Source organism: Microcaecilia unicolor, chromosome 2, assembly GCF_901765095.1.
Source record: "Microcaecilia unicolor chromosome 2, aMicUni1.1, whole genome shotgun sequence".
NCBI classification, from domain to species: domain Eukaryota; kingdom Metazoa; phylum Chordata; class Amphibia; order Gymnophiona; family Siphonopidae; genus Microcaecilia; species Microcaecilia unicolor.
In genome coordinates this window covers 127923426-127943817 of record NC_044032.1, presented here as the reverse complement: position 1 = coordinate 127943817, position 20392 = coordinate 127923426, and the positions used below count along the sequence as shown (strand labels likewise).

General features: G+C 45.5%; 1 protein-coding gene across 2 annotated transcripts in view; it reads left to right on the top strand.

Moving 5' to 3' along the window:
* Window positions 1-20392, top strand: part of TNPO1 (transportin 1) — a 541716-nt gene that overhangs the window by 92035 nt on the left and 429289 nt on the right. For both annotated transcript variants that reach the window (XM_030193299.1, XM_030193300.1), the window contains exons 5-6: window positions 5200-5306; window positions 18857-18990. In XM_030193299.1, coding sequence (XP_030049159.1) covers window positions 5200-5306; window positions 18857-18990 — 241 coding nt within the window. The remainder of the gene's footprint in view (window positions 1-5199; window positions 5307-18856; window positions 18991-20392) is intronic.

The window sequence follows — 20392 nt, the reverse complement described above, 5'->3', positions numbered from 1 at the left end:
TCTCCTGGTTCTCCTCTTATCTCTCCCACTGTACCTTCAGAGTTCATTCTCATGGATCTTCCTCCACCCCCATCCCGCTCTCTGTTGGAGTTCCTCAGGGATCTGTCCTTGGACCCCTTCTTTTTTCAATCTATACCTCTTCCCTGGGCTCCCTGATCTCATCTCATGGTTTCCAATATCATCTTTATGCTGACGACACCCAGCTTTATCTCTCCACACTAGACATCATTGCGGAAACCCAGGCCAAAGTATCAGCCTGCTTATCTGACATTGCTGCCTGGATCTCCAACTGCCACCTGAAACTGAACATGGCCAAGACCGAGCTCATTGTCTTTCCACCCAAACCCACTTCTCCTCTCCCTCCACTCTCTTTTTCAGTTAACACCCTCATCCTCCCCGTCTCATCTGCCCGCAACCTCGGAGTCATCTTTGACTCCTCCCTCTCCTCTGTCCATATCCAGCCGACAGCCAAGACCTGTCGCTTCTTTCTCTATAACATCAGCAAAATTCGCCCTTTCCTTTCTGAGCACACCACCCGAACTCACATCCACTCTCTCATTACCTCTCGCCTTGACTACTGCAACCTACTCCTCACTGGCCTCCCACTTAGCCACCTATCCCCCCTTCAATCCATTCAGAACTCTGCTGCGCGTCTTATCTTCCGCCTAGACCGATATGCTCATATCACCCCTCTCATCAAGTCACTTCACTGGCTTCCGATCAGGTACCGCATACAGTTCAAGCTTCTCCTACTAACCTACAAATGCACTCGATCTGCAGCCCCTCCTTACCTCTCTACCCTCATCTCCCCTTACGCTCCTACCCGTAACCTCCGCTCACAGGACAAATCCCTCCTCTCAGTACCCTTCTCCACCACCTCCAACTCCAGACTCCGCCCTTTCTGCCTCGCCTCACCCTGTGCTTGGAATAAACTGCCTGAGCCCATACGCCAAGCCCCCTCCCTACCTATTTTCAAATCCTTGCTCAAAGCCCACCTCTTCAATGTCGCTTTCGGCACCTAACCATTGTACCTCTATCCAGGAAATCTAGACTGCCCCGATCTTGATTGACTGCACTTTTTGTCCTTTAGATTGTAAGCTTCTTTGAGCAGGGTCTGTGTTTCTTTAATTGTACAGCGCTGCACAACCCTGGTAGCGCTTTAGAAATGTTAAATAGTATAATAGTAGTTGCTCGTGGCTTTGCTGGAATATCAGCTGCTGCTGAGGGCAAGGTGGTCAGAGCGATGTCCGAAAATGCCACAGTTGTAGTGTACATCAACAGGCAGGGTGGTGCCCGAGTCAGGCAGTGGCTCTGGAGTCCCATTTGTTGGCCCTTTCAGCGGTCAGGCCTTTCAACTCAGTCTGGACCGCTGGGGTCACCCACTCTTCTGCATGATGGCAAATGAGCCAACATGAAGGTGGATTGCTGATTGTAGATGGGAGGATCTAGCCTTTTAGGGGATCGATGCCCTGGTCCAACCCTGGCCAGAGGTGGGAGTCCCTTTGTCTTCACTCTGTGGTCCCTCATAGGGCGCCTTTTGCACAGGATTGTGTGGGGTTTTTATTTCTCATCTGGTATTGCTGGTGGCTCCCGATTGGCCTTGCAGATCTATGGCTTCTTCTCACGGATTCTTGTCTTTCAAAAAATACAAAGACCAGAGGACACTCGATGAATCTACATGGAAATACTTTTAAAATAAGAGAAAATATTTTTTTCACTCAGAGAATAGTTAAGCTCTGGATTCGCTTCCTTGGTTCTTTTGGAGGGTGTCTCCTGGGTCTTGCTGGCTTCTAGGAAAGATTCCACTAAGAGGTGTTACTAAAGGAAAAGTCCCTAGACCGTTATTAAATGGACTTGGGGAAAATCCACTATTTCTGGGATAAGCATTATAAAATGTTTTGTACATTTTTGGGATCTTGCCGGGTATCTGTGACCTGGATTGGCCACTGTTGGAGACAGGATGCTGGGCTCGATGGACCTTTGGTCTTTCCCAGTATGGCAATAGTTATGTACTTATGTCTGGTGTGAGAGCAGGGCCCTAGATCCTCTTACTTGTCCTACACAGACCCTGCTTGAATACCTTCTACACTTGTCAGAGTCTGGTCTCAAGACCAACTCCATAATAGTTCACCTTAGTGCAATTAGTGCTTATCAACATGCAGAAGGTAAGCCTATCTCTGGACAGCCTTTAGTTCGCTTCATGAGAGGTTTGCTTTTGTCAAAGCCCCCTGTCAAACCTCCATCAGTGTCATGGGATCTCAACGTCGTTCTCACCCAGCTGATGAAAGCTCCTTTTGAGCAACTGAATTCCTGCCATCTGAATTATTTGACCTGGAAGGTTGTCTTCTCAGTGGCTATTACTTCAGCTTGTAGGGATAATGAGCTTCAGGCCTTAGTAGTGAATGCAGCTTATACTAAGTTTCATGACAACAGATTAGTCCTCCACACGCACCCTTAGCTCCTGCCAAAAGTGGTGTCGGAGTTCCATCTGAACCAGTCGATTGTCTTGCCAACTTTCTTTCTCTGACCTCATGCCCGTCCTGGTGAAAGCAGTTTGCACACCTTAGACTGCAAGAGCATTGACCTACTACTTGGAGCGGACGAAGACCCACATACAATTTGTCCACATTTTTGTTTCTTTTGATCCCAACAGGATGGGGGTTGCAATTGGGAACTGCACCATCTCAATTTGGCTGGCAGATTGCATTTCTTTTACTTATGCCCAGGCTGGACTGCCTTGGAGGTTCATGTCACGGCTCATAATGTCAGAACCATGGCTGCATTGGTAGCCCACTTGAGGTCCGCCTCCATTGAGGAAACTTGCAAGGCTGCAACGTGGTCTTCAGTCCATACATTCACATCTCGCTACTGCCTTGAGCAGGGTGTACCCAATGCGACAGTCGGTTTAGAGAGTCAGTGTTGAAGAATCTGTTTGGTGTCTACAATCCAGCTCCACCATCGTTTTATTCTGTTTCAGGCTGCACACTCATTTCAGATTGTACATAATTTCAGGTTAATCTGTATTATGTCCCAATTGACCACTGTTCATTGTTTTCAGTGAGCCTGGATGCTAGGTATTCCCCACACGTGAGAATGAGAGCCTGCTTGTCCTCGTAGAAATAAAAGATACTTACCTGTAGCAGGTATTCTCCAAGGACAGCAGGGTTCATATTCTCACAATCCTGCCCACCTTCCATTGGAGTTGTCTCTTTCTTTATTTTATTTTCGCTTTAAAATTAAACTGAGAGGACTGTGTTCTCGCGGTGGGCGGGAAGGCACTCGCGCATGCGTAGTGGAGTGTGGCTCATGCTTCACAAAGCTCTGTTTTTTTTTTACTTGGTCATAAATGCCAAACCCGGATTATGTGGATTGGCGTCTATTCACACGTGAGTTTATAAAGCCTGCTGTTCTCGGAGAATACCCGCAACAGGTAAGTATCTTCACTTTACAGCCAGCAGGGAGGCCAGATCAGAGGGTACCTTTGCCCAATCAAGAGCTCCTATATGCATTATTTTCTGGGCCACTTATAAGAAGAGTTCTCAGACGGATATCAGGTCATCACTTCTGGTAGCCCCAGACTGGCCTTGTCTGTGAGATGCTGATCTGATGAGCCTATTGGCACGGCCTCTAGCTTCCATGCTTGTGGAGCCGGGGTTTGAGTCAAGTTGCATGATGGAAGACCTGGATCTGTTGTGGCTTACTGCCTTGGCCTTGAGATGCACCACTTAAGATCCAAAGGCTTTGCTAAATGTAATTACTTTTCCAAGCCTACATCAGACTAAGTTGACCTTAGCCTACATTAGGGTCTGGAGGTTTTTTGTGCATTGATGTTGTGGACAGTAACACTTGCCAGCTTTTCTCCAGAGGGACCTCAATCAGGGTTTAGTGCTGAATTCCCTGAATGTCCAGGTGGCGCCACTTGTTGTGTGCTACCAAGGGTGGCCTTGGCTTTTTACCCAGATATAATGGGTTTCGTTTGTGTATGGGGCAGTTGAGTTGTGTGAATCTTATTTCCCCTGACCCCCACTTAGAGCAGCCCTGTTTTTGTGCATTTGAAGCAAGCCTCCCTCAAGGACTTGGTCATAAAAACATTGTTTTTGGTGGCCAATTTTTTCAGCTTGACATGTCAGAGCTCCAGGTCCTATCCTGCAGGGAACTATATTTGTCTCTTTTTTTTTTTTTTTTTTGGAGGACTTTATTTCAGCTAGGACAGTTTGTTCCTTTCTGCCAAATGTGGTGTCTCTTTTCACTTAAACCAGGTGGCTCTTCTGCCTTCTTTACAGAAGAAGCTCATACTTTGTAACATAAGTGTACAATCTGGTGTTGCAAGAGCCTTACTGAGGTACCTAGAGGTCATCAAATCCTTCTGCAAATCAGATAAGTTATTTGTTCTCCATGGGCCACACAGAGGGCGACGTCCATGAGTTAATACTGGATCAAGTCTGTCATGGAGTTGGTGTACATTGTTTGTGGCAAGCTAGTGCATTCTACTAGTGCAGAGGTAATGACCTTGGCAAAGGCCCAAGCAGTAACATCAGAAGGTATCTGCAGGATGGCAGCATAATCGTCCCATGTTCCTTCATGAAGCATTGCAAACTTGACATCCTCACCAGATGGGATTTGACCTTCTGGAAGGTCTGTTGTTCGTGGTCTCATTGTCTCTTTCCATAAAGGACTGCTTAGGTATATGCTGATGGTGTGGATTGATCTAGTAGGATGATAAAGGAGAAACGTATTAATACCTGTTAAATTTCCTTTCTTTGAGTCATACTTGACTAGTAGAGGGACCCATTTTGGAAGACTACAATGTGGGGTCTTGGTCTGTGCTGTGCAAGAGTGTAGATGTATGCCCTGGGTTTTTGCAGAGGTTTCCTATGGGAGTTGGGAGGAATTTTTTTTATCTATATATAGTTGTATTTACCTTCTTGTTATTAAAGAGAATATAGTTCCTGTCTTACTTTTGACATTTGGGTACTGAAAGATGCCAGCCTGCACCAGCCCCTTTTTACTGGTCTTTCTTCCCCCATCTACGTGTTAGGAAGGGACAGGACAGAACTTTATGGTATGGATTGATCTAGCAGAATTCAAAGAGAGGAAATCAACAGGTATGGATACACCTTTTTTTTTCCCTCTCCAGTGTTGATGAATTGAACTAAATTCTGTCGCTTGTGTATTAAAGACAATTATATTTCTTTCTAGGTATCCTTATCACGACTATTGCATCCAAGGGAGAGTTACAGAATTGGCCAGAGCTCTTACCAAAACTTTGTGGGCTGCTGGATTCTGAAGATTACAACACTTGTGAGGTGAGATCCTTTATTTTTGTTTTTTGTTAAATACTATTGACTGTATTCTGTGCATATTAAAATCTGCCCTCAATAGTTGGTGACCAAGCATCAAACACTAATGTATTAGTTTTCCTAGTGAAGTGGTAAGAATTTACTTGTATATCTGTAATGCATCCCTTAAGGAAGAAATCATAGTTCTGACTGCATTATCTTAAAATGAATAAATAACTTTTGATGCATTATTGGTATATCTTAAATGAGCAGACTGATCAAGTAAAAGTATGGTCTTTTGACAGCAAGTGGGGGGACCATTCCATTCAACACCATTTTTTAAATAGAGATATTTCTCCTTCATCCTGTGAGTCCTCATTCCAGATCTTTCTTTCAATTTATGCCGCAGAGGTATTTAAATGTCTTGCTTTGTCCACCAGACCAATGGGTTATGCCTCTCATCCAACAGATGAATAGAGAACAGACACTTGAGCACCACCCTATATAGTACACTGCAGCCACAAGGTCCCCAGTATTAGAATATGTGTTGCCTTACTGGGACAAACCAAATGTAAGAATACCCATACTGGGTCAGACCATTGGTCCATGTAGCCCAGTATCCTGCTTCCAGCAGTGGCCAGTCCAGGTTACAAGTACCTGGCAGAAACCCAATTAGTAGCACCATTCCATGCTACCAATTCCAGAGCAAGCAGTGGCCTCCACCATGTTTATCTCAATAACAGACTTTCCTTGTCATCAAGCAGATGCAGCCATTACAGATGGGTTGTGTCCATCAACCAGCAGAGGAAGATAGAGAGCACACTTTTTTCAGTGCCTCATACCAGCTTGCTCCACTGCCTCTCTTCAGTATTCTCTATCTCCCCTAGCAGAGTGGCTGCAGCTTCTTTGAGCTCCATCTAAAATCTGCCTGGAGGTTGCTCCTGTGTTTTGCCAGTTGTTAGCAGGGGTGTTGGAGGCTATAGCAGCTTTACTTTAAAGGCACATAGGTTCGCCCTTTCCCTGCCATAACCATACCTCCGTGGATGTGGACACATTGCTTAGCTTTCCCTGTCCTTCCCCACCAACAGTGGATGCAGTCACATAGGTTCGCCCTTTCCCTGCCTTTCCCACTCACCTGAGCCTCCGGAGTTCTATTTACCTCTGCTTTCCTCACAGCGTTAAAAAAAAAAAAAAAAAAAAAAAAAAGTTGCGTCGCGCTTAGACGCTGGAACAGAGGTTTTTCCTTGCCTTTTTCTGTGGGACCAGAGCTGTGATACTTGGTCCAGTGAGGTAAGAGTATTTTCTGACTCCTCCGGGATGGGCCCGCGATCGGGGTGATTTTGAATTTTACCACCGTTTTCGGCAATGGCTGCGGAGACAGTAAAGCGTTGTTCCAAGTGTGGCAAGTGCAGATCAGCAGCGGGGCTCTATAAATCGTGCTGTACAGACGTTAGAGCCGGCCCGAGCATGGCAAGCGACGATTCTTTGCGCTCTGAGCTGGCAGCGGGCGCCATTTTGAATTTACCACATGGCGCGACCTCCGCTGAGACGGAGAGTCCTGAGCCCGGGGGGAGGCCTCAGAGTGAGGCTGATATGGGAGCTACTAGCCCCGGCAGAGATCTGGGTGCCCAGGGTGAGTTTTTCTCCCCTGATTTTGTCTTATTAATGCATAAAGCATACATGCTTAAACGAGATCTCCCACAAAGCCCTGCAGGGGCCTCTTCTAATGCCCCCCCCCCCCCCCCCCCCCCCCCGGTGGATTCTAGCCTGGGTATGCCCTCTGAGGCGTTATTCCCTGATAATTGGCAGAATATGAAGCGCAGAAGGGCTCATTCCCCTTCAGAGACTGCTGCACCTCCATTTTCCCCCCCGTGGTCGGGCTGCGGGATTTGGAGGACTCTGGCAGGCCTTCATGGTCTGAGGAGCCAGAGTCTGGTGCAGAAGTGACTCAGGATCTGGACGATCCCTCCGCGGTGAGGATTTTCCACCGTGATGAGCTGCCAGCGCTTATTTCTGATGCCCTGCAGGCTCTTTCTATTGAGGACCCTGCCAGTGACACAGCCTCCTCTGTGAATCCTAGGATGGCTAGTACCAAAAAGCCTGCTCGAGCCTTTCCTTTGCATGACTCCATCCAAGAGCTTATTTCGGCTCAATGGGCTGACCCCGAGGGACCTTTGAAAGTTTCCAGGCTATGGGGCAATATACCCTCTGAGGAGCATATGGCTCGCTTTGCTATGCCTAAAGTGGATGCCCTAGTCACAGCTGTGACAAAGAGAACTACCCTCCCTGTTGAAGGAGGTGTTGCCCTGAAGGATATTCAAGACCGTAGACTGGAATCAGCACTTAAACGGTCATTTGAATTGCAGGTCTCACTATTCGGGGCGTCTGCATGCAGTTGTTATGCTGCTAGAGCCTGCCTGGCTTGGTTGCAAACAGGCAGTGGAACAGCCTGGTGATGGAGCGGAGCCCTTTTCAGATGTGGCTCTGCGGATGGAGTCGGCCTTGTCCTTTCTTGCTGATGCCCTTTATGATATTGTCAGAGCTTCGGCTAAACACATGGCAGTAGCAGTGGCGGCTCGCCGTCTTCTTTGGCTACGGCATTGGGCGGCAGACATGGCCTCTAAGCAAAGGTTGGTGAAGTTGCCCTTTCAAGGCCTTCTCGTTTGGTGAGGAGTTGGAGAAAATTGTGAAGGGCCTGGGAGAGGCTAAACCCCAGCGCTTGCCCGAAGATAGGCCTCGGCCTTCCTCTAAGGGTGCGGCGGTCCACTCCTGTTACAGACCTCGCTTCCGTGAAGCTCGAAGGTACCGCCCGGGGCATTCTGCTGGGTTCACTTCTCGTGCCCGTTTTCAGCAGAGTAACTCATTTCGCTCGGACAAACGTTCCACAGCCACTGGCTCAAGGCCTGGAGTTCAGGGGCGACCCTCTCAATGATGGTGCGCCGGCCCTCTCCTCGAGTCCTGTCATCGGAGGACGTCTTTCCCTCTTTGCCGAGGAGTGGGCCAACATTTCCTCAGATCAGTGGGTCTTGGACCTGATCAGAGACGGTTACAGAATAGAATTCGACTCCCCTGTAAGAGACGTGTTTGTGGAGTCCCGATGCGGTTCTGCCGCCAAACGGGTGGCGGTAGAGGAGACTTTACAAGGTCTGATTCAGATAGGGGCCGTGTCCCCGGTACCTCCCGCTGAACACGGCTGCGGCCGCTACTCCATCTACTTTGTGGTGCCGCGAAAAGGAGGGTCTTTTTGCCCTATTCCGGACTTAAAAGAATTAAACAAGTCCCTGAGAGTGCGGCATTTTTACATGGAAACCCTGTGCTCCGTCATTGCGGCGGTACAGCCAGGAGAGTTTCTCACGTCTCTGGACCTGAAAGAAACTTACTTGCACACACCAATTTGGCCCCCGCACCAGAAGTTTCTGAGGTTTGCGGTGATGGGAAAGCATTTCCAGTTCCGGGCCTTGCCTTTTGGCCTCGCCACAGCTCCCCGCACCTTTTCGAAGGTTATGGTGGTAGTAGCTGCCTTTCTAAGGCGAGAGGGTATTCTGGTTCACCTGTACCTGGACGACTGGCTCATTCGAGCAAACTCTGCTGCAGAGAGTCAGCACGTAACAGCCAGAGTGGTCTCAGTACTTCAATCTCTGGGCTGGGTCGTCAATTTGGCCAAAAGTCACCTGACCCCCTCGCAGTCTCTAGAATATTTGGGGGCCAGGTTCGACACAGCCTCGGGGTATGTGTACCTACCCGAGCAAAGGCGATGCATGCTTCAGAATCAGGTCCGTCTGCTCCTGAGGATGCCCCGCCCGTGAGCTTGGGACATTGTCCAGCTGCTTGGATCGATGACGGCCACCATGGAACTGGTGCCCTGGGCGAGAGCGCACCTGAGATCTCTACAGTATGCTCTACTCCAAAGATGGTCTCCAGTATCACAGGATTACCAATGTAGACTCTCTTGGCTCCCTGCGGCCCGACTCAGCATGGAATGGTGGCTCTCAGACAGCATACTGCGGCGAGGAATGCCGCTGGCGCTCCCCGATTGGTGCCTAGTGGTGACAGATGCCAGTCTGAAAGGCTGGGGCGCACATTGCAAGGGGAAGCATGCCCAGGGTCACTGTAAGATTCTCTGAAACATACAATTAGACCAGTAGTTCCTAAATGTTTGCACACAACTGTACCTAGAGATGGGAGTAACTAGTGAGGTAATTACATTAGCTGCTGACAAAAAGTTATTCAAAGTCGCTAAATCGCGGGAGAATTGTGAAAAATTACAAGAGGACCTTACGAGACTGGGAGACTGGGCGTCTAAATGGCAGATGACGTTTAATGTGAGCAAGTGCAAAGTGATGCATCTGGGAAAGAGGAACCCGAATTATTGCTACGTCATGCAAGGTTCCACATTAGGAGTCACGGACCGAGAAAGGGATGTAGGTGTTGTCGTTGATGATACGTTGAAACCTTCTGCTCAGTGTGCTGCTGCGGCTAAGAAAGCAAATAGAATGTTAGGTATTATTAGGAAAGCAATGGAAAACAAAAATGAGGCTACCGCACCTCGAATATTGTGTTCAATTCTGGTCGCCGCATCTCAAAAAAGATATAGTAGAATTAGAAAAAGTGCAGAGAAGGGTGACTAACATGATAAATGGGATGGGACGACTTCCATACGAGGAAAGGCTAAAGCGGCTAGGGTTCTTCAGCTTGGAGAAAAGGCGGCTGAGGGGGGATATGATAGAGGTCTATAAAATAATGAATGGAGTTGAACGGGTAAATGTGAAACGTCTGTTCACGCTTTCCAAAAATACTAGGACTAGGGGGCATGCGATGAAGCTACAATGTAGTAAATTTAAAATCGGAGAAAATATTTCTTCACTCAATGTGTAATTAAACTCTGGAATTTGTTGCCAGAGAATGTGGTAAAGGCGGTTAGCTTAGCAGAGTTTAAAAAAAGGTTTGGACGGCTTCCTAAAGGAAACGTCCATAGACTGTTATTAAATGAACTTGGGGGAAAATCCACTATTTCTGGGATAAGCAGTATAAAATGTTTTGTACATTTTTGGGATCTTGCTGGGTATTTGTGACCTGGATTGTCCACTGTTGGAAACAGGATGCTGAGTTCGATGGACCTTTGGTCTTTCCCAGTATGGCAATACTTATGTACTTATGTAGTTGTACCCTCCTAGCACCATCTCTTGCATGTGCTATCATTCTATTTTGCACAGTATAGGAGAAAATGCATCTCTTTGTATTCTCTGTGCTGTGCTACATGCAAGGTCTGACCTCTTGGGATTTCATTTTAATTTGTTTATGGTCATTTATTCTGTTTGGCATTTATGTTCTGTATGTGTGACCAACGTATTCTGTTAGCATGATTTTTCTAAATAGTATTCTATAATACTTTGGTTTACTCAGTTTTCTTGATAGATATATTGATATTTTAGGGCCCCACTGTAATATTTAGGGCATATTTGGGGGAAGCATGTGTGTTGGAGGACTGTGGCTCAGTGGAGGATGAAGTGTACCTTCTTGTATTTCCCCTAGCTCTGAATGTGGCCTGCAGCCACTGAGGCCAGCACTGCTATTCCCATTGAAGTTATTGAGAGTGGGGTAGGTGTGTGGTAGAGGCAGGGCATGGGTGCATCAGGTGGTAGGTGTTTCTCTAGTGCCTACCCATTCAACCTGTTGGCCCACCCAAAAATTGCCTTCTGGCTGTGCCACTGGTTCTGAATCCAGGTTGACATGGATTTAGCCAGTTCTGAATCCCAGTTGACATGGATTTAGCCAATCATTGAGTTGATCAGTCTGTTCTATAAGTTTTCCTAAAAACAGTATGTTGGACTCTGGCTGGTGTCTTTCAAGTTAATCTTGGTCAAGGTTGTTTAGCAAACAATGCACCACTGCTCTTTTTAATGCTGTTGATAGTTGACCATTAGAAAAAGAGGAGTTTACAATTTTTGTGGCACCTTCTATGAGGGCCCTGTTTGCCTGCTGCGCTATCTTTGATAAGCAGGGGTCAAAGGGACTGGTAGTTGTTCGAAGGTCTCTTAGGATTTTGTCAAGCCCTTCCTATGGATTCTAGTTATGAATTTTGTAGTTTCTGGTTCTGATATCCTTGGATGGTCTAGTTGAGACAGGTTGCTGTAGGCTTTCTTTGTTGTCCAGGAAAGAGGGTTAAATGTAAATATATTTCAATACTGCTATCATGGTACTCTGGGATATCAACTCCTTTGTAGAATACCAAGTCTAGTATGTGACCCTTTTCATGGGTTGGAGAATTGATCCTCTTAAATCCTAGTGCTGTCATTGTGTCTAGGAAGACAGCTGTGGTGGTATCTGGGGTTTCAATGTGTAGGTTGAAAACTCCTATGATCCAACATCCTAGGGTATCAGGGTCACTTGTGTAATCAGATCAAGAAATTCTTGTACAGATTATGTGGTGGTAGTAGGTGCTTGGTATACCATTTTTTTTTTGTTACATTTGTACCCCGCACTTTCCTACTCATGGCAGGCTCAATGCGGCAGGCAATGGAGGGTCAAGTGACTTGCCCAGAGTCACAACGAGCTGCCTGTGCCGGGAATCGAACTCAGTTCCTCAGTTCCCCAGGACCAAAGTCCACCACCCTAACCACTAGGCCACTCCTCCTCCTGGTTACCATGAGTAACCAGATTGGTTTCTCCTCTTCTATTTGGATTAAAAGATATTCTGATTCATTTAATTGGGGGATGGCAATTATGCACAGTTTGATTGTATCCTGACTTGAGACTGCTACCCCTCCACCCCATCTTCCTGGTCTTAGTTGATATTGGATGTTGAAACCTGTTGGGCATAGTTTCAGCCCTGCTTTCATCTAGCCAGGTTTCACTTATTCTTAACATATCAAGATACTGTTCGTGGATGACATGTATCACTGAGGATTTCTTTGCAGTTGATCTGGCATTCACCAGTCCTATAGTTCCCAAGGGTGGTCTGGCGGTGCTGGGGGTAGCTTTGGTATGGCAGTGAAGTGATCTTTTAAGTACTGTTTTATAGGTGTTTGATCTCTTTTGTCTTTTTGGTTGGTGGGGATTATAGTTTCCTCTCACACACTACTGGGATCCCTTTGGTCTCTAGGTCTGCTGGGCCAAGGCACATTCTTTGTGTCACAAGTTCCTTAGACAGATTTCACTAGGTGGCACTGCAATCCAATCTAACTAATTGGCAAAGTAGGATTTAAAGGCTTAAGAGAACAGACCTTTTTAAAGTTGTAAATTCAGACCAGGCCTGGGAGGTCAAAGGCTTCCAGTAATAGAGAAACAAATGACTTCATTTTGCACTTCTATGTGAAATTCTTTGGAGACTTAATACAGAGGATAATGGTGGACTTCAGTTTTAACAGAATGTAAGATTTAGAATCTTAGAAATAGTTATGTAGTTAAAATAAAACGTCAACTCGTGTATTGTAGTTATGAATTTTGTAGTTTCTGGTTCTGATATCCTTGGATAGTTCAGTTGAGACAGGTTGCTGTAGGCTTTTTCTTTGTTGCCCAGGAAGAGGGTTAAATGTAAATATAGATCCAGCTCCGATAACAAGACATGAAAGGAAGATAAAATTGTCTTTCTCCAGACAAAATAAATGAAAGAAGTTTGAAGTAAAAGTTAGGACAGGTGCCTCAACATAGGCTGAGCAGAAATCTGTAAAGGTTTGAGTTGTAAATAAGGAAAAAGAGTATTTAATGTAAGTTGCTGGAGTCTGATGTGAGCACAGCCAGCCTGTACCCCTTTTAATGTCTTCTGTCCAATAACCAATCCACAGAAGGATATTGCCTCCTATCCTGTAACTCCTTAATTTCCCCAGGAGTTTCTCATGAGGTACTTTGTCAAAAGCTTTCTGAAAATCTAGATACACTACACCAGTTGGCTGACCTTTATCGACACATTTGTTTACGCCTTCAAAGAAATGAAGCAAATCAGTGAAGCAAGACTTCCCTTGGCTGAATCCATGCTGACTCTGTCTTGTTAAACCATGTTTGTCTACATGTTCTGTAGTTTTTTTTATAATAGTTTCCACTATTTTGCCCAGCATTGAAGTCGGGCTTACCGGTCTGTAATTTCCCAATCACCCCTGAATCCTTTAAAAAAATTGGCATCATATTGGCCACCCTCCAGTTGTCGGGTACTACAGACAATTTTAACAGGTTACAGATCACTAGCAGCAGATCAGCAATTTCATGTTTTTCAGTTCTTTTAAATACCCTGGGGTATATACCATCTATTCCAGGTGATTTATCGCTCTTTTGGGATCATGCCAGGTGCTTGTGGGCTGGATTGGCCACTGTTGGAAACAGATTCTGGTCTTGATGCAGAGGCGGACCAACCAGGCAGTGCCTGGGGGCCCAGAGGATCTGCCTGGATGCCCACCGCTTTCTCCACTCCCACCCAATACCCCCCTGCTGTGGCCACCACTGCTGCTGCTGTTTTCAGCAGTGGTGGCGAAAACAGAAAAAAAAGATCAGTCTACAGTGTTCCTATTCACAGCTGCCAGTCCTGTCTTCCTCTGACATCATTCCTGTTCTGGGGCAGAGCCGGTCAGCTGCGAGTGGGAACAGTGTGACCCCCGTATTCTTTCATTGTTTTTGCTGCCACTGCTGAAACAGCAGCAGCAGTGGGAGTGGGGAGAGCCTGGTACTCCAGTTGGGGGGGGGGGGGGTTTGGGTGGGAGCTGGAAAAAAGACATACTGGATGGGAGTAGGGGGGAGGGGGGACAGATGCTGGATGAGAAGGAAAGAGGGGACTTGTCAGATGGAAATGGGGAGAGGAGGGACATACACTGGATGGGGGAGAGAGGGGGATAGATGCTGGTTGGAAGGGGGAGAAAGGATGTAGATGTTGGATGGAACTGGGGGGGGGGGGAGGAGAGAGGGGCCTGAGTGGATGGAAGTGAGAAGAGGGACCAGATGCTTGATGGAGGAGGAAGAAAAAGAGGAGAGACCCTGGATGGAAGTGAGAAGGGTCAGATGTTGGAAAGGGGGGAGACGCTGGATGGAAAGGGGGGAGAGAGGGGGCAGATGCTGGTGAGAATTAAGAAGAAACAAGAGACTGGGACCAACACAATTAGAAGAAGTAAACGGCTAGACTCAAAGGTAGGAAAAATGAATTTTAGTTTAGTTTAGAATAAAGTAGTATGGTAGCTGTGTTAATAAATGCAAGAAATGGAAATAAGGTGATAACTTTATTGGAGTAATTTTAATACATTTTTGACTAACCATTTCTGGTACAGGCAGATCACTTACATCATCTTCTGTAAAGACCAAAGCAAAGAATTCATTCCGTCTCTCCGCTATGGCCTTGTCCTCCCAAGTGCCCCTGTTGCTCCTTCGTGATCTAACAGTCCCACAGATTCCCTCACAGGCTTTCTGCATGTGATGTGTCCAAAAAAGTTGTTAATGTGAGTTTTAGCCTCTGCGGCAAGTTTCTCTTCGACGCCTTTATGAATGCTTTGCATCTGGCTTGATAGTGCTTATGTTTGTTTTCTTCATTTTTTGAAGGATGTTCTTTTGGCGCTAATAGCCTCTTGCACCTCACCTTTTAGCTATTCTGGCTATCATTTGCTCTTTTTTCCACCTTTGATAATATGTGGAATATATCTAGTCTGGGCTTCCACAATGGTATTTTTTAACAATGTCCACACCTGATTTAAAGTCCTAACCTTTTTGGCCGATCCCTTCAGCTTATTTTAACCATTTTCCTTGTTTTGACATAGTCGCTCTTTTGAAAATTAAGTTGCTGCAGTAGATTTCCTTAATGACTTCACTCTGGATATCAGATCAAATTTGATCATGTTATAATCACTGTTTCCCAGCGGATTCAACACTGTTACTTCTCATGCCACACATTCCATAAAGGATTAGATCTAAAATAGCTCTCCTATCGTTGGTTCTTGGACCATTTGCTCTGAGAAGCAGTCATTTGTTACCTCTAGAAATTTTACCTCCCTAGCACTCCCTGATGTAACACGTATCCAGTCAATATTAGTGTAATTGAAATCACCCATTATTATAATGTTGCCCAGTTTGCCAACTTTGCTAATTTGTGTAAACATATTTACTGTTCGTTCTGTCCTGGTGGACAGTAGTACAGCCGTACCGTATACTCCTTCCCTTCACATAAGGAATTTCTATCCACAAGGATTCCACGCTGCTATCTGTTTCATGTTAACATAGTAACATAGTAGATGACGGCAGAAAAAGACCTGCACGGTCCATCCAGTCTGCCCAACAAGATAAACTCATATGTGTATACCTTACCTTGATTTGTACCTGCCTTTTTCAGGGCACAGACCGTACAAGTCTGCCCAGCAGTATTTCCCGCCTCCCAACCACCAGTCCCGCCTCCCATCTCCAACATATATCGCACCCCCCCTTCAATTTGACCCACTCTTATCATTGCGATATAATTTGTACCCTACTAAGTGTCTCATTGATTGTCCTCCTTCCACCAGGTCTCTGAAATGCCTATTATATCTACCTCTTTATTTAGTGCTATATACTCCAGTTCCCCTATCTTATTTTTAAGGCTTCTAGTATTTGCATATAGACACTTCAATTTTTTTTTCCTTGCATCTGCAGGCTTCTGTGAAGCTAAATGGGGATAATTTGCACCCTTTACTCCGTTCTCTCATTGAACACTCCTGGATTGCTTTCACCATTATTGAAACTGTCAGAACAAGGGATCTCTTCTGCATCCCAGCCTTCAGTGTCTGGCCCTCACAGCCTGAATGTTGAGAGCCTAGAATTTGCTTCCTTGGATCTTTCAGAGGGTGTCTCCTGGATTTTGCTGGCTTCCAGGAAAGATCCGATTAAGAGGTGTTACTTATTTAAATGGAGGAGGTTTGCTGTCTGGTGTGGGTGTGAGGACAAGGTCCTAGATCCCATTTCTTGCCCTACACAGACCCTGCTTGAATACCTTCTAAACCTTTCTTAGTCTGGTCTTAAGACCAACTATGTAAGGGTTCACCTCAGTGCAATTAGTGCTTACTGTCAACATGTAGAGGGTAATCCCATCTCTGGACAGCCTCTAGTTGTTCGCTTCATGAGAAATTGCTTTTGTCAAATCCCCCTGTCATACCTCAGCCTGTGTTATGGGACCTCAACATCATTCTCACCCAGCTGATGAATGCTTCTTTTGAGCCATTGGATTCCTGTCGTTTGAAGTACTTCACCTGTACTAGACTTGGCTGTTACTTTAGCTTAGAGAGTCGGCGAGCTTCAGGCTTTGGTAGTGGATGCACTTTACACTGTTTAATCACAATAGAGTAGTCCTCCGCACGCATCTTAAGTTCCTGCCAAAGGTGGTGTCTGAGTTCCATCTGAACCGGTCGATTTTTCTTGCCAATGCTCTTTCCCTGAGCTGATGCCCATCCTGGCAAGAGCATCTTGCACACTTTGGACTGCAAGCGAGAATTGGCCTACTACATGGAGCAGACTAGGACCCACAGACAATCTGCCTAACTTTTTGTTTTTTGATTCCAACAGGATGGGGTTCGCCATTGGGAAACGCACAGTCTCTGGATGGCAGATTTCATTTCTTTCACTTAAGCCCAGGCTCGGCTGACTCTGGAGGGTCATGTCAAGGCTCACAGTGTCAGAGCCATGACTGCGTCAGTAGCCCACTTGAGGTCAGCCTCCATTGAAGAAATTTGCAAGGCTATGACATGGTCTTCAGTTCACACATTCACATCTTACTACTTCCTTGACCAGGGTACCCAACGTAACAGTCGGTTCGGGCAGACAGTTTTGCAGAATCTGTTTGGGGTCTAGAATCCAACTCCACCCCTCCTAGGCCCATTTTATTCAGTTTCAGGCTGCACTCTGTTTGTATATATTCAGGGTAATCTGAGTACTGTCCTTGCCGTTGCAAGGCTCAATTGACCAATGTTTGTTTTCAGTGAGCCTGGATGCTAGGGATACCCCATCTCTATATATAAAAGGCACCACCAACGTTCTAAATGAAGCCTCCAGCCGGAAGTGTGAATGGGGAGAGATATCCAGTTTCCCCATGAGTGTCTGCCCTGCCCTCGCTGTCTCTAACACAAACAGTGAAGGAAAACACAGCAAAGCACGAAATCAAATCGCTCTCTCTGTAACAGTGAAGGACTCAGAGGGGGGAGGGGAGAGAAGGCAGAAGCCCTCATTATCTCTGTAACACAAACACAGCACAGCAGGAAACTTAACACTGAAGGACTCAACTCCGAGGGGGGAGGGGACAGAGAGCAGAGGGGACACACAGCACAGGGGAAGGGAGAAAGGGCAGAGGGCAGGGACACACACACTCCCACATGCACACAGAAGAAAACCTTGCTAGCCCCCGTTTCTTTTGCATCAGAAACGGGGCTTTTTTTTTTTTTTACTAGTTTTTGATAATAATGGCCTGCTTGTCCTTGGAGAAAGCAAATATACTTACCTGTAGCAGATATTTTCCAAGGACAGCAGGCCTTATATTCTCACAAACCCTCCCACCTCCCCTTGTAGTTGTCCCCTTTTATGCTATACTATTTAACTGCAGCAAACTTGCTCTTGCTGCAGGCAGGCGGGCACTCGCGCATGAGCAGTGGAGTGTGCATTGCACTCCACAAAAGCTCTGTTGAAGCTTGTTAAAAGCTCTGGACTGGGCAACACAGGATCGCGTTACCCAATTGTGAGAATATAAGGCCTGCTTTACTCGGAGAATACCTGTTATAGGTAAGCATCTTCTCTTTCCCTGAGGACAGCAGGGCATTCGTTCTCTTTCCCCAATGACAGCAGGGCATTCATTCTCATATACCCTCCCTGCTCATGGTGTTATTTTCTATGCTATTGTACTGCTGGTCCTGCACTCTCACGGTGGGTGGGAATGCACTCGCACTTGCGCAGCAAGTACATGCTCTTTTGACATATATGCTTTAAAAGCACTCCACACCAGGCAACATTAATGTCATCCACATGTGTGAAAGAATGGCCTGCTGTCCTCAAATACCTGTTAACAGGTAAGTATCTTTACTTTATTGTGAACCGCTCAGTGCGATTTAGGGTGGTATATCAAGACTAAATGAAACTTGTTCTCGATTTAGGGTGGTATATCAAGACTAAATGAAACTTGTTCTCGATTTAGGGTGGTATATCAAGACTAAATGAAACTTGTTCTCGATTTAGGACACATTTTGGCAATATTTGTCATGTCCGTTCTTTTAGTTAGATAGCCATTAACTACAGATTTTAAATTGTGGATCCTGCTTTGTGCAACACAGTGCATTCAGTTCCCTCTCCTGATCTCCACCTGAATCTTTCCTCCCTCTGATAGAGCTTCCAGTTCTTCTTTAGTTTCCTTTTGTGCATGAGTCATTTCTCATGTCCACACTGCTTGTTTTGCGGAGGGTAGTGTGTGTTGTGCTTGAAACAGTTGGAGACTTAAGTTAACCTGAAACTGATTTGGTATTGTGTAAAAATAAATAAAATAAATCAAAAGATAAGTTTCAGAAAACATTTAAGTGTTACACAGCTTACATTTCTGATATAAATGTTTTCCGTGTATTGAAATTACCAATGATATGCATTTTTTTTTCTTTTTTAAGGGAGCATTTGGAGCCCTTCAAAAGATTTGTGAAGATTCTGCTGAAATTTTGGATAGTGATGTGTTAGATAGACCGCTCAATGTTATGATTCCAAAATTTTTACAGTTCTTCAAACACAGCAGCCCTAAAATAAGGTAAATTTAAGTGTAAACTAAGTAAACTATTCTGTTTCCTTAAAAGTATATTTCTTATTGTCAGCTTACACTGTTCTGAACTAGCTGGTTTTATCTTTCCCACCAGCAGATGGTGGTAGAGAAAACTGAATTCAACCAGTGACATCACCAGTTAAAATCTGTGGTTCTCTCTGGAACAATCCAGTATTTTTCTCTACCTTCCAGCAGGTGGTAGGTTGTGTTGTGTTGCTGTGTCACTGGCCATTGCCGCACAGCGTGGTAGAGTCTATTGGCTGCTCCCAGGTCACAGTTTCAAGACTGTACCTGGTTGAGCTCAGAGCTTAGCTGTGCAGCCCCCAGTTGTACTACTTAGTACCTCTGGCGAGGCTTTGACTTGGTCCAAAGGGAACTCACCTGAGGGTTGTGGGTCCCCTTCCCACCCCCCCCCCCCCCACCCTTCTTGTCCATTCAACCTGTTTGGGTATGTCCCCCCATGGACTCCTTCTGCAACTCCTGGGTGCTTAAATTCTCCCCAAATTGCCCTGTGTAGCCCTTTTCCCTGTTTTTAGGAATAGAGTGGAGGAGTGGCCTAGTGGTTAGGGTGGTGAATCTGGGACCAGGTATGATTTTGAAGGCAAATGAACAAAAAGCTGCCTTATTGTTAAGACTTTGATATAGAAACTTCTGTAGAAACGATTAGAGGCTGAGTGGGTTGAAAATAATGATGCAGATGTTCCCAATGTAGAATTTGTCTGAGGAAGACATACAGGCTGTTTAACCACAGCATGATATCCCACAGAGCAACACCAGTGACGAGGATGATGACGATGTGCTAACTATGAAAATTTCACCTGTTGAAGCAATTGCTGCTTTTGACATTGGATTTATGAAGGAACCAAGGGGCAGAACCTTTAGAAATCATGCACCTAAGTCAAATGACAGATTTTGCGAGGGGGGAAAAAAGTATTGCTAACCTAAAGATTACTGACTTTAAAAAATAAGTATGGTTTGCATTTAGTTTAGTTTCAAACGTAAGACTTTATAATACTGTACTGTACAGTTTTTATGTTTTGTTTTGTAAACCTGAAACCTTTTTGTTTTGCTGGACCTGAACCAAAATACTGCTAAGTGATTTCTGATTATTTTATTGTAATTTCTCAACTTTGTGGCTATAAGTTTAGCTACCTGATATATCTATTCTCTTGAATTTATTGCTTAATTTAATTTGTCCTGTGAATCTGTATTGTGGTATACTTCTGTTTTCTAACCCTGCACTCCAAAAAAGACAAAAATAACAAAAAAAAAAAAAAAAAACCCTTTTCCTTCCTCTGATAGTAGAGGATAGGGTTTTCTAACTGCTGACTCTTGCGGTAGCATTCTAACTTTGTGGACAGGTTCTGCCAGACCTAGGCAAAAAAAAAAA